Source organism: Miniopterus natalensis, chromosome 22 (genome assembly GCF_054644295.1).
Source record: "Miniopterus natalensis isolate mMinNat1 chromosome 22, mMinNat1.hap1, whole genome shotgun sequence".
NCBI lineage: Eukaryota > Metazoa > Chordata > Mammalia > Chiroptera > Miniopteridae > Miniopterus > Miniopterus natalensis.
In genome coordinates, this window is record NC_142102.1 from 9,496,365 (window position 1) to 9,510,903 (window position 14,539).

The following is a 14,539-nucleotide window of genomic DNA, read 5'->3' on the forward strand; positions in this document are numbered from 1 at the left end:
GGGGAGCCATAGGCCTTCTTCAAAGCCAAAGCCTATTCTTTTCCATTTAAAAAAAAATAAAGATGAGCGTGGCTGTCGACACCAGTCCCTGGTTCTGATTTGTAGCTTTGTAAGCGGTTTCGTAGCTGGGGACTTGCCTCCCCGGGTCTGGCCTTGGGGTTTCTCCAGCCCTAAGGTCTTGTGACTGTGGGTTTGTAACTTCCCGCCTTTCGCTGTGCTGGGCAGCGCCCGGATTGCATGGGGGAAGCACAGTTGTCACTCAGCAGGTCTTCAGGCTGTGACCCCATAGGGCAGGCAGGCCTGGGGCCTTTTCGGTTGACACTGATCGCAAGGCCTGGGTCAGGCCCTCATGCCTCCTGGTGACCATCTCCAGAGGTTCATTATTTCAACAGGCGGGGGCCTGAGTGCGTTTGGGGGCCCTGCACTGTTCCAGGTGCTGAGGATGCCTCAGCAGATGCCCCAGAAGAGCCTGAACCCCCAGAGCTTCTGCTGTGGCGACGCCCTGAGATGCTCGGCTGCATCCTGAGGGCCCGGGAGCCTGCATCCTGCACGCTTACAACCATCGTCTTTCAGATCCAGTCATCTTCACCCACACGGTGCTCTGGTGACAGTGTCTACGCCAAAGGCTGCGCTTCACTGCCAACCAAAGCCGCCTTTTCTTCTTGGCCTGACTTGGGAAATTCACGTCTTATTCAATAGACCCCCCCCCCCAAAGAGCTTACTTGTGAGTAGACAGGAGCCCCAGGCTCAGAGGCTGGTGCGTGGTGGCCTCTGTAGCAGGTGGTGGAGGTGGCCGTCCAGCCCAGATTGCTGAGTCTGAGCCCAGAAACCTCAGTAGTAAAGTCACGCGTCCCTAAGGAGGGAGTCGGCTTCTGGGACGCTAGACCTAGAACTTGTCTCACGGCTCCTGTTTGCCAACCTTGACCCTGGCGAAGTCCCGCCAGATTTCTAAAGCCGTCCTTTTATTGCTCTGACACCAGTTTCTGAGTTGCCAAAAAGCAAGTTTGAGCTCCTTTGGGGATGTCGAGGCTCTGGAGGTGGCAGGGCGGGGGCTGCGCGGGGACAGGCCTGTGGCAGCTGCCTTCCTGCTCTGTCCAGAGAGGCTCTGATGCTGATGACAGAGTGCCCCCAAGGCACACCCCGCTGTCCCCAAGCTCCCTCCCTCACCGCCTCTGCCGGCTGCCCCGGCCCTGCCTGGGGCCCTGAGATGCGAAGAGCAGACCCTGAACACGAGGACATGCGACCTGGAAGAGGACTGAGGCCATGGTCCACCTCTAGGCCTCTCAGATACTTGTGCAAGGGAGGCAAACACACAACACACACACACACACCACGCACACAGCCATACGCAGAGCACACACGGTTTAGCGCTCACTCTGTTCCAGAAAGTTTTGAAGGTGACAGAATTCTTGCAGAATGGGCATGGGGGAACCCTTAGCCCCTCAAAACCAGCTGCTAGATGGCACGAGACTCTCCCAACTGTGAGGGAGGGGTCCCGTCAGCCGGGGACACCCTGAGGTCACCCTGCTTTGAACTGGAATCCGAGGGCCTGACAAGGCCGCGTTTCCTTGGGGGGGGGCTCTGCAGACAACTGTCGGTTTCTCCGGGGAAAATGTCACCGCGAAAAATAATAGAAACAGAACTTCAGGTTTTTACCACTAAAAAAATATCACCTCTAAATATCACAGCAGCCTCTGGCACCGGTGCCCTTGGGAATCCTGACCGCCTCGGAGGGTTTTGCATGTTCTTAATAACGTAATTCGCCGTTAGCATCTTTATGATGGCGTGGGGGGGGGGTGCATTTTGGAGAGCTCTTCAGGAAAGCAGAGGCACAGGGAGGGGCGAAGGTGACAGCGTTGGGACCAGAGTCCAGGTGTCTGCCTCCAACTCCAGCCCAAGCGAAGCCGTGCCTCCCAGAATGTGGGTGCAGGGGGCTGCTGGAGTGACTGGGCTGCGTGGGGCCGGTGTGGCCTCACCTCCTTCTAGCTGCAGTCAGGGGACAGAGCAAGGCCAAGGTCAGGGAGACCCCCCAAGACCACTGCACCCCCCCAGGGTCCCCTGGAGATGCACCCTTGGCCCAGGTATGCAAACCACGGTGGTTGGCGCTTGGCTGTCCCTGGTGTTTCTGAGGAGTGCGGCCTGGCCTGTCTTGCAGAAAAAAGGAGGGGACCCCTGTCTGCGTGACCTTTTCCTGAGACCTGCTGCCATCGGGCAGCAAGCTCAGCTTTCCCGGCCTTGCTCTTCTAGGAAAAGGGGCAGCCCCAGTGCCTCCCAAATGAACAGCCCAAGGGGACAGCAGGTACCCAGGAGCTGTGAGCAGTGAGGCCGGAGGTGACGGTCCCCCCAGGTGCCACCAGGCGCTAGGAGAGCATTTCCTCAGAGGAGGGAGGAGCCCTGAGCCACCAAAGCCCTGGGGGTTCTGGGTGAGAGGCGGTGACATAGCTGTTGGATGTCCCCAGAGGTGATGCATGTGGTGAGTTTGCAAACCGGAGCTCATTTGGTGGCTCATTTATAAGCGTCCTGAGCACTCGTCGGAAGGCAGGCCCTGTGCTGCGAAGGACGAAGATGAAAAGCTTTTTTCTGTGGCATCGCAGTGAAGCGAGCTGACTTCAGAGCCAGCCTTGACTGGGTTCCAACACTGTCACCTCCACGCGAGTTGCTGTGTGACCCCGGGTAAATGGCTTAACCTTTCTGATGCTCCAGTTCCTCACCTGTAAAATGTGGATGGAGCTAAGCTCTCGTCCGCTGACCTTTTTCTTATCTTCAGATAAAAGCACTGAGCCCTTGATAAAGCTTAATTCTTTATAGATTATTTGAAGGGGACTGTTGAGTTATGACTCCTTCTGATGTCCCCAGGAGCTTTCCTGTCCCGCTGCTTCTGAGGGCTCTGCAGAGCCCGGGGGCTGCAGGGGTGCCCTCTGTGTGCCTGGAGTGGCCGCCGCCTTGGGCACGGCAAAGAGGAGGTGCCACCAGCTTACATCAGCCCCAGGCCCGAAACCAGAGGGGTTGCGGTCAGTGCGGTTCCTCCCTGTGCGGGAGGGAACACTTTCTGATAGAAAATGATCCTGTGGCTGAGTTTAAATTTCTCTGCCATCCAGTCCTCTCAAGAAGGGGACAGGAGCCCAGTCCCCCTGCACCCAGTGCTGCCTGTCAGACGACCCAGCTGTCAGCCGCACAGGCCTTTGTGGGTGAACTTAGCGCACAGTGAATGGACCGAGATCTTGGGCAAAGCGTGTTGTTTCAGGGCCTCAGTGTCCCCATCAGTAAGTGAGACATAAGGACGCTGCCTGGGTCGCAGCAGACGTTTAGCCTGAGTTGGAAACACGTCTCCGCCCGCACCCAGGAGCAGCCTGTCCCCACCCCTGTCCCCACCCCTGGTCCTTGTGCCAGCCTGGGGGCTCCTTTATTCTAGTTTCAAGGGAAGCGTGACAGACAGACTGCTGTCGGTTAACAGAGGCCTTTTTAAAATCAAGTCTTGTGTGGGCTGGTTAATAACATCGCATGATACCGTTACGAAAAACAAGGTTTGGAAACACTCTCAGCTTGGGGGGCCGGTACGGAAAGAGGGAGCCACAGGCTACCAGGTGGCTGCCCGGGGCCTGTCCCCACCAGTCTCAGGCAGGGGGGCAAGGCCTTCGCCCAGTTACCTCCGGGCCCTTTTCCCTGCGCCCAGGAGCACCAGTGACTCCAGATAAATTTGCAGATTTTAATTAAGGGCAGATGCTTTAAGCTAATTCAATGCAGCAGACTTAGGTTGAGCATCTAGTATGTGCAAGGGAACAAGTCTGCAGGCTCAGGGGCCAGATAGGGACGGTGTTCTGGGGGAGGTGATGTTTGAATCCGTGTGAATTTTATGGGGTGGCTCAGAGCAGCCAGACCCGGCCCAGGTCAGAGTGGCCTTTCCGAAAAGCGCAGGGACATGGTGGCCTGAAGTGGGGCACGTTAGGAGGCCCCTGGGAAGCAGCTGGGGTGCCTCGTGAACCGTGCAGGGGAGTGCGAATTTTTCCGGGGAGGCGATGAAAAATCACTCATGAGTTTGGGAAGGGGCTGGTGTGGACCCACGTGCGTCCAGGGGAATGTGACCCTGGACTCTGCTGGCAGCGCTGTGAAAAACTTGGAAAGGGTGGTAGGCAGGGTTTGGCCACCCGGAGACCAGCTGGCCCAAGGAGTGAATTTCTAATTGTGGATTCTCAGACACCAGCAAGGTATTAGGAGAGTGACTTGGGGGTGATGAGATCCGGAGACATGGCCCTGAGGGTCTCTGACTAGCCTGGCCTCTCTCTTAGGACCCTCTGTGGTCCCGGTTAAGGCTTTCCCTGGAAATCAACGTGCCCCCAAGCCCCTGGCCCCCACCCAGGGCCACCCTGGGAGAGCCTGCGCCTGGACCGGAGCCCGCCTGTCCCCTTCGGGTCCCTTTCTGTGTGTCGGGAGCTGGAGCTCTGTGACTGGGCGGGTCCTTGGGAGTCTCAGCCTTTCTCAGGGCAGGAATTGGTGAGAAGAAAAACACCAGGACAGAAAACATTAGCTCAGCTGTGCTATCAGATCACCCAAAAAGGGCAACAAGGAAACGGGGAGCTAAAAATAGCCCCTTAGGGCTGGTTCGGGCCCTGCTTGTAGGGGCTGCGCTCCAAGCCCCAGGGACGTTTAACCACATGGCACCCGGCGTCGGGGGTTCCCGGGGGCCCGTTTGGGGCATGAAACCGTGGCAGCTGCGAGTGTAGACCTCCGCAGTGACGGGTGTTACGTGAACGTGACACATGCTGGTTTGGGCCCCGCATGTGCGTAGATACCCAGGCCCTGGCGCACGGGTGGGTCCTTGTCAGTGGCATAGTCGAGCGACAAGGGCCCCGAAGCCAGGCGGGCCTGGCTCACGGCCCAGCTCTGCGGCCTGTCAGCTGGGGGGCTTCACCTCTGGCAGCCTGACTTCGCCTATAAAATGGGGACAGTTAGAACCACAACAGATGTTCACTGTGAACGTTGAATAAAATCCTAGAAACTCCCCGCCAGGGCCAAGGCGAGGGCTCTGCCTACGCTTATTCCCAAAACTTTTAAAAAACTCATTGGGCCGGGCATTGTGCTGAGTTTCTGCTTTTCCCACGGATTATCTCATTGAACCCGTAGGGCAGCCTTATGGAATAGGCGACCGAGGGATGGTCAGTTCATAGGTGACGTGAATGACGCTTAGGGATGTGTTTGCTCTGAGTTTGCTAGTGATTGGGGTCAAGTTAATGCCTCCAGCCAGCTGACCTTGCAGCTGTTCCAACCTCGGGGCCTGCGTTAGACAGACAGACAGACGGACCCTAGCAGGGCCCTGCTGGGACTTCAGTAGGTGGGAAGGCACCTTCGGCTAAACTCTGCTTCGGGTCTCTAACATCTCCCCCCCCAACCTGCTGAACTTTTGCAGGAGCCTGTCGGTGGCCTGGGTTCGAGCCTAGCTCCAGCTTCTCTTTAAGGAGACAGGACAAGGGGCTGCAGCGCCCCCCGAGCTGCCCTGAGCGTGGCCCTCCATCCCTCCCAGAGCTCTTCTCAAAAACATCCTTCTTCTTTTTCTAAAAACAATGTTATTGGGTATAATTTATATACCATAAAATTCACTCGTTTCACGCGCGCAATTTACCGAGTTATACAACTCGTGCCACAATCTAATGGTAAGTGTTTACAGCTCCCCTGCTATTCCTGTTTAAAAGCAGATAAAAAAGTTATGTGATGGCCCTGCCGAGCGTGACCGGGAAGCTTAGACGAGGGAGCCGTGTGCGGGGAGCCCGCAGCCCCCGGCCTTCAGGGGAGGACGCGAGAAGGCGGCTCAGGAGCCGGAGGGCGCGGGCCGGCCGAGGCCCATCTGCCGCGAGGATTTTTAAAGCAGTTGGGGACACCGGCCTCTTTCTCTTTAGACTGTCAAATAAAAGAGGGACAACAGCCCACACAGCAGCAGCCATCCGGGGTGCAGAAATCCCAATGATACTTTCATTTTTGGGGTGTGCCTCGGGATTTTATCGATTCGCCTGCGTGTGCCATGAAAATCGCGGGCCTGCTGTTGTCTGGAAGCCTTGCCGATAACATCAAGAGCCGGTGAACACATTACATGCTGTGTTCTTTTTGTTTTCAATCTCCCCCCCAGGACATGCTTAGAGAGAGGAAGGGGGGGAGAGAGAAACATCGGCTGCCTTCTGTAGGCGCCGGCTGGGATTTGAACCCACAACCCAGGCCTGTGCCCTGGCCGGGAATCGAACCCGCAACCTTTTAGGTGCACAGGACGGTGCCCTACCAGCCGAGTCACTCCGGTAGGGCTGTATACTGTATTCTTACAGTCAAGGAAGCTAGAGAAAGGAAATACTAAGAAAATCGTAATGCCCCGGCCGGTGTGGCTCAGCGGTTGAGCGTCGCCTGGGATCCAGGCGATCGGGGTTCGATTCCCGGTCAGGGCACAGGCCCGGGTTGCGGGCTCGATCAGTGACTCTCTCATCATTGATGTTTCTGTCTGTCTCTCTCCCTCTCCCTTCCTCTCTCTGAAATCAATAAAGATATATTAAAAAAAAAAAATCAGAATGGAGAGAAAATGCATGCCCAGGGTGTGCTTGGGGCTTTAACCTGGTGTCAAGTGTCAGCAGCTGAGCCACTAAATCCGACTCATTAACATCCCAGGGCGACTGCGCTGCTGCTTCTGGGGCTGGCTGTCCAGACCCGGGAGCATCCACAGGCTACTCTTTTCCTTCGTAGTCGCTTGACCACTTGGGAGTCATGGCATGTGCCCCAGGCTGCCTCTTAAGGACGCTGCTGGGTGGCATCGGGTGGGACGGGCATGACCGCGCTCAAGGGTCCGGGCGCGGGAAGCCGCTGCGGCCTAGTCATTGGCACCTTTGCAGGAAAACTTAGCGACAGGCCCGCGGGATGGAAGGAAAGATCAGCCTTCCCCGCTCACCCCAGCTCGCCCCCGCCTCAAACACGAGCCAGGCGGTTTACTCTGCTGTGCTTTGCCCTTTCGGGGGGAAAGCAGACCCCAAACCTGATTAAAACAGCGCTTCGGGTCTGTAAGTCCGTCCACTCGCCACCCGGCTGCGCTGGGGTTGGCATCGCAGAGCTGATTCCTTTACTCGGGTTTAAGTTCCAGAAAAAAAATGAACCCTGCTCTTCTCCTGCCCAGCGGGGCCACGGGGCTGCGGTCGCTGTCACCCCATCAGCACAGATGTCCCCCACGATGTGGGATGTCCTGGCCAAGTAGCGTTACTAGCCTCGCTCCTTAGGTGCCCAGGGCTAGAAAGCAGAAGAATCCCAAACGCAGCTCCTCTTTCTGAGCTACCGGCTCCCTCCCGCCCCTCCTGCAGGGCTTGGGAACAGGGTGGCTGTGGCCTTGTCAGCCCTGTCCCTCCGCGTGACGCAGGCGATGGGATGCCAGCCGGGCCCCATCTGTGCCGTGACGGGCCCCACGCCTGTTTCGCAGACTGATCCTCAGAGATGCACAAGTATCTGGGGACCCTCGTGTGTGCCAGGCGCCGTGCTGGGCTGTAGGGAAGCCCAAGGGCGTAAACAGGCCCTTGCCCTCCGTGAGCACATGCTCTAAACGCACGGTCCTCAGGCAGGGGCACTGTTGTCCCCAGGGGGCGGTTGGCAATAACTGGAGGCATTTTGGGGTTGTCCGGACGAGGGGCCTCTAATAGGGGTGATGCCAAACATCCTACAAGGCCTAGATGTGGTGGTTCTCGTGCTATATAACCTTGGTTCCAGCTCCATCAGAATTCACCCCGTCAACAGAGGGGCAGGGGGCACCCAGCGTGGGGCCAGGCCTGCTGGGGGGGGAGGTGGCTTTCAGCAGCGTGTCCCTTTTCATTCACCCTTTTGTGTCACCTAAAAGCCCCCAGCCCTCCACAAAGTTGTGCAGAATTACAAATGAGTCACCGCGTGACTCACAGGGGAAAGCCTTCTCCCGAGAGGTGGCCGAATGCCCACCCAGGTGACATCAACCCTCTGTCCCGGTTCCCTTCTTGCCTTGCCCTCCCCAAGGGGGCAAAAAATAAAATGTAAAATAGTCAAGACCACTGTGTTGTAACAGCAGCTTTTATAAGAAGAAAGTAAAGGGGAAATTTGTAAAGGAGGCAAACTGGGGGCTCCCCAGAGTAGAACCCGGGAAGGTCAGGGCCTGGTGGAAACGTGCTCGCGCTGCTGGGCGTCGGGCCCCTGCAGAAGCAGCTCCTGCGAGCGAGTCGTCGTCCCAGAGCAGGAGAGCACGGGGCTCTGGTTCCAAAAGTCCCCTGCTCAGCATCGGTGCCCTTAGGAGGTGGCTCAGCCTGGGGCTCAGTTGCTTGGTCTCCGTGCAGGCTGATGGCACCGGGTTAAGGAGCAGCCGAGCCTCACGCGCCTCCGGGTGGCCTCGCCCTCGGGAAGAACCCCAGGCCCCCCGTTCAGTGCAATGGAGCAGACGGAAGGTATTGAGGGGACAGCGTGGGGCCCCTGCTGCCCAGGGAGGAACCGGGGCTCAGGAACAGATGCATTTCGAGCCTTTTTAAAAATGCACGTCAGAGACAGAGCCGTTTGAAGCTTAGTGTCACCTGTCTCGGAATAATGGTCCTGTGGCATCAGTTTACAAAATGATCGGTGACACAGGGCGCTCTCCTGGCGGACGATGCTGACCCGCCTGGGTGGGTGGAAGCGCCAGGCGCTGTGACGGCAGCGGGTCCCTGAGCGGCTGTGGCCTCCCTCCTGGTCTTCGTTCTTCAGTTGTGACACCTGGGGGCATGTGCCTTCACCTCTCGGGCTCTTGGTGTCCCCACCTGTGAAATGAGCCAGGTCACCTCTGCAGACTCCGACCGACCACTCTGTGGCGAAGAGTTTATGGTGACAGGCCATCTGTAGGGTCATTCCCAACAGACAAGTGCCTTCGTCGTGATTGGGGGGCCCGGACGTGCTGAGCTCTTACTCTTCCCACTGAACGACCTGCCCCGGACCCTAGTGAGTCTCTGAGCTGGGAGCCGTCTGTCTCCGCTGTCACCGAGGGCACAGTCAGTGGCCCTCACGGGTCCTTCGCTAGGAGGCGCGCTGTGGGGGATGCCTGGGTAACAAGGCCGCCGCTAGTCCGTATTTTTATTCCCTCGTGGATTCTAGCAGGTTCCAAAAGAGCTTGGATGGTGCACAGTGCAGGCTATTTTGCAAGAACCGAGAAGTTCTCTGCCCAATAAGCAAAGCACCGTATCCCTACCCTGCACCCCCAGATTCTGAATTATATGTTTAGGAGATGGGGCTCAACCCATTGTCTACCCCCCCCCTTTGTTCAACAGTTGTTTTCTGAATTCTTGTTACAGACTTAACAGCAGACCCAGGGGAGGTGGCCCAGTAGAGGGAGTGACTTTCCAACATGTGGCTCTGGGACCCTTTCTTGAAAGGAAACTCTTAATTCTGGGGCGTGTTTCAGGGCTTCACTGTCACTTCTCCTGGGTGTGGGACACCGTTTTCATGGTGGGATGTCTGCTTCTTCCCATCCCCACCCTGTCCCCCTGCATGGCAGCCTGGCCTCTGCTCATTGGGTCATGCGGAGGGCCTCCCGGTGGTCAGGGCCTGGGCCTGAGGCCACACTGGTAGGCCGATGGCCATGCCCAGGGATGTCACTAGCCACCCCTGCCTGGCCAATGCTGATGACGCTGTGCTCACCTCGAACAGGGCGCTTGCTGTTGATGTGCGTGCTTCGTGGCCTGGCCAGCCCCACCCTGCAGTGCGCTCAGCCGGAGGCTCTGGGCCAGGCCCTGCCCGGGCCCATCCCAGGCTGCCTCAGGCTAGCCCACCCAGCCCGCGTCCATGCTCCTGCGGCCTGGCATTGCGGCCCTGCCCCTACCCAGGCCACTGCCAGGCCGAAGTTTGGACTTTGTTTTATAAAGTAGGGCACGCCTGATGGTTTCAAGCCGGGGGGGGGGGGGGGGGGTGTACGATTGCACAATATTTTAGGAAGATCGGTCAAGTACAGACCATACCAGTTGTGGGGGGTCGAGGCACGGTGGGTGGGTGGGATAACCCATTATGATTTCAAAGGCCCAGGCGTTTCGGATGTGGTCGTTTTCTTGCCGGATGTAGCGTGAAGACCTTTAGCAGTGACCACAGATCTGTCAGGTCATTTGCCACTGTGCCCCCTGCAGGTGAGGCCTCCTCGGTACCCTCCCACCTTGAGCTGCAAACCTGGCACCGCCTGAGGATTAGCAGTGCCTGGCGTGAGGCGGTGCCTGGCGCCCTCTGGCGGCCGACAGGAGGAAATGCCTCAGCGGGCTCCCATTTCCACCGACGGTGGGCCTCAGGCTCGTTGGGTAAACTAAGGGTAAACTGAGGCCCAGAGGCCCCTCCACGCTGAGCACGGGCAGGGTCCCCCATGGTTATGTGTGCATGTGCTTGAATCAGTCGGGTCTCCTCCAGGCCACTCGGTTTCCAAGCAACAGGCGGGCTAAACCTCAGGGCGGGGCCTCAGCACCCTGCAGACACCGGCTCCTTCAGAACTTACCAGAAGGTTTCCACGGCCCACGGCCTTTCTGCAGCCGTCTCCTCCTGCCAAGTGGCGAGTTGGAGGAAGTGCAGGATTGGGGCCCGCAGGACCTGACGTGCCATCCAGCTGTGGGGCCGTAGGACGGTAACCTAACTTCTCTGTGGCATCCATAGGGCCACAGAAGTGGCAGTGGGATTTCAGTCCTGAGCAGCGAAGACAGAGTTGGGTCACCTCAGGTGACCGCCTGAGTCCTCGGGTGAATGACAGTGAGAACTAAGAAGTGACCTGTGGGAGCTTCACCTGCTGGGCAGGGCCTGGCCTCTGCTGTCTCCCCGAGGCCACTGGTTCTGAAGTCCTTTGAAGATGCAGATTGTGTCCCCGAGGCCTCGCTCCTTGGCTCGCAGCTCCTGGGTATAGGCATGTCCCCCTGAAGCTGTGTCAGGAGGGTAACCCCAGAAACAGGATGTGGGGACAGTAGAGGGCAGAGGAGCAGGCAGGTAGGGAGCAGATGCAGGTCCTATCTCCAAATACATATTCTGAGCTTCTGGGGCATTAGGGTTTCAACACAGGGATTTGGGGGGGAGGGGTGACATGATTCAGCCCATAACAGGAGGTAAGCGGGACAAGTCACTGCCCTGTTTCGCAGCTGGAGTTCCCCAGGCTGGGACACATGAACCTTCGTGTTTGCATCCAGGCAGACTGTTGGTAGAACTGTGGAAAAAGTCTGAGACAGGTGCTGTGGCAGAAGAGGGAGGGGGAAGAAAGAAGAGAGGAAATCTAGGAAGGCTCCATGGAGGAGGTGGCATTTCAGGCAGCCTTTGAATGGAGGGTAGAACTTTGATGTACTTCCCGGGGCCTGGAGTAGAGGGAGAAACTGGGTTGAGGACCAGTGTGAGTAAGGCCTAGAAACCAGACGGCACCAGGGACCATGCCAGGTGTGCCAGGCAGAGTCCCGTAGTTGAGTGCACAGCCGCGGTGGCGCACAGGGCAGCTTTGGCTGGCTGCACAAGAGCAATGCGACTTCTGCCCCTGTGTTCGGTGACCTCGGTCTGTCCATACTCAGTCTCCAACTGCCCCTCCGCCTTTCAGGACTGACCTCAGATAGCATTCGTGTCCCTTTTCCCATGTGCCCAGATGCATTTTGGGGACCAAGTGGTTCCTTGGTGAAGGTCAGCAAGGGAAGGGACCAGTGGTTCTCAGTCTGCCTGCATGTGGCATCACCTGGAGAGCTTGGAAAAATCCTGGTGCCCAGGCTGTGCCCCAGACCAGCTACAGCAGATCTCAGAGGGTGAGACTTAGGCATTAATATATTTTTTTAAGTTGCCCAGTGATTCCAGCGTGCAGCCAACTTTGAGACCCAGCAATATAGCTGACTTAGGAGGGGACAGGCCTGACACCGTGGAAAGGGGGTCAGAAACTCTGGCACATGCCACGTGGCCTTAGCAACATTAGTGTTTTGTTTCCTTTATACACTTTGCCGGGGGTAATTCTATCACACAAGTTGTGTGCCGTGTCTGGCGTGTAGTCCGTGTTGAGTTTCTTCATTCTCTCTGCCCCTCAGAGATGAGCAAGGTCAGTGACTAAATGCTGCCGGGCTCTTGGCAGTGGGCACCGGATACATACGTATCCCACGTTTTGCAGGCTTTCTGCTGTTTATGGGTCATGTTTTATTCATGTACGTGTGATGCAGAACACTCCTCCTTAGGGGAGAAATTCCAGCCTGCGCGGTTGAAGACGGAGGATACATTTATATAAATTGGGGGCATGGGGAAAAAAGTGGGAGTGAGAAAAGCAGTGAGTGTGCTGCCCGGGAGGTTCATGGGCAGCCAGGAGGAGGGCACAGGCCAGGGCTCCGTCTTTTCTAGGCCGATGCTGCCCCCTAGTGGCGAAAGGCCACAGCCAACCCGAGCTTCCTCTGCCCTGGGGGGGGGGGCAGGGGGGGAGATTAACCAAAGAACATGCCTGCATATAGGCAGAGTACATGGGCGCAAACAGTAGTGTGGGGAAGGCCTGGAGAGGGGGCGGGAGGGGGCGAGGGGTCAGAGGGGAGGGGACATCTGTAATACTTGCAACAATAAAGATAAAATTTTAAAAATAATAAAAATAAAATTTTTTAAAAAATAAAACCACTCCCTTGACTGTTTTGCTCATTGAGAGACCTCTGGTTTTTAACCTAATCTTTGTGTCCTCTCTTTTTCAGGAATCCTGTTCACAATGCTGGTGTTCGGACCAGCCTGTGGATTTATCCTGGGCTCTTTGTGTACCAAAATCTACGTGGATGCCGTCTTCATTGATACAAGTAAGGACTGTCTCTCGGTTTCTAAACGCCACCCGCAAGCCTTTCCTCCCCGCCTCCTAAAGGACCTGTCAGCCTGCGGGCTCTGAGACCTTCCTACTAAGCGGCGGCCTCACTGTGTGCATCTCTGTGGTGTAGCTGGTCGCCCGCCCGAGATCAGAAGGAAGGAGCATGAGCTGTGGGCTCAGGGGGCCTGGACTCGAGTCTGCGCTCTGCCAGGATCCACGTGGAGGCTGACTAAGTCCCTGTCATTGATTTTTACCCCTCATCGGTAAATAAATGGCAGTGGAGTCACAGCTCCCACTGAGAGTCGAGCGGGAGGCTGGGTGTAGAAATGCCCGGGGTGCCGGTGCTCGCCGAATGTGGGTCCTTTAACCTGCACGGGGACTGTACTTTTTAAACGAAAAGTTGTGACACGTATTCTGCTTGTGCTTAATGAGACGGAATATTTGAAAATCTTTCCTGTAAGGCACTGCTGTGGGGGCCTTCAGAGGGAGCGTACCGTGTCCTCAAAACTGTCCCAACAGTAGCTTTTGTGTTTTTAGCAGGAAGAGCAAGTATATTTCTCAGATTGCTCCAGGCCCCCGATTCCTTTGCACACGTTGACCGGCGGGGCGGTCAGGATGGGCTCGGTTATGCCGCGCTAACAAACAGGCCCCCGGTCTACACAACCAGTTGATTTCTCATCACACTGCATGCCCAGTGCAGGTTGGTGGTGCTGGGAAGGGTGAGACTTGGCTCATCGTGGTCACAGAAGTTTCCTCTGACCCCAGCTGCTCAGTTGCCAAAGCAGGAAACCAGACTGCGGCAGGTCGCCCCCTCGCTCTTGAAGCTTCTGCTCCGAAATGACGCACGTTGTTTCCACTCACATTTAGCAGCCGTGTGCATTAGGTGTCTGTTGCTGTGTAACAAATTACCCCGCACTTAATGACTTAGAACAGTAGACAGTTGTCTCACAGCTGGTTCCTGTGGCTCTGCAGTCTGGGGCAGCTTAGCCGAGGGGTTCTGGCTCAGGGTCTTGCCTGAGACTGCAACCCAGGTGTCGCCTGGCCTGCAGCCATCTCCAAGCTCACCTGCAGGAAGGTCCCCTTTCGGGCTCACCCCCATGGGTGTCTCTGCAGGGCAGCCTGCCCTGGAGCAAACAGCCCGAGAGAGGGTGAGAGCGCCTGGGAGAAAAGCCATGGTCCCTTTAGGACCCAACTCAGAGGTGACATCTCATTGCTTCTGCTTCCTGCTCTGTGTGCGACAAGCAAGCCGCTTGTTTTGGTCTGTGCTCAGGAGAAGGGATCCTTATACAAGGACGTGAATAGTGAGGGCTGAGGGTCGCTGGAGGTGATCTTGGTCACCGCCTGCCATAGGTGGACAGGTGCCCGGGGCCCCGGAGAGGAAGCTGTGCTCCTGAGCAGCCGCGTGAGTAGAGAGGCCACACGGCCATTCCGCAAACCGCGTGCGGGAGGCAATTCCAGCCGGCCCCTGCCCATCCGTCCTGGGGATCAATACGAAGTCCCAGCCCCCGAGTCCCCCATCCATCATCTCGCGACAGTGCTAAATTTACTAATTCACCCCAAAGCAATAATGTGGCTTTAAACCCAATCAAGTCGCTTTGTGATGCAGTCCATTAATCCCACTGATATATTTACTGGTGGCTAATGATGTTACTAATTTCCGAGTGGGGGGAGAAAAGACACCGAAACGCCGCGGCCTTGTTTGTTTATTCCTTTAAAGTGCTGCTGCTGCGCGCAAGTTGATGGGCCCCGTGAACCTGTCCCGAGTGGGAGAAACGCCAC

General features: G+C 57.0%; 1 protein-coding gene across 2 annotated transcripts in view; it reads left to right on the forward strand.

The window, feature by feature from the left end:
- Positions 1-14,539, forward strand: part of SLCO3A1 (solute carrier organic anion transporter family member 3A1) — a 163,818-nt gene that overhangs the window by 112,795 nt on the left and 36,484 nt on the right. For both annotated transcript variants that reach the window (XM_087829186.1, XM_087829185.1), the window contains exon 3: positions 12,657-12,755. In XM_087829186.1, the coding sequence (XP_087685312.1) occupies positions 12,657-12,755 (99 nt within the window). The remainder of the gene's footprint in view (positions 1-12,656; positions 12,756-14,539) is intronic.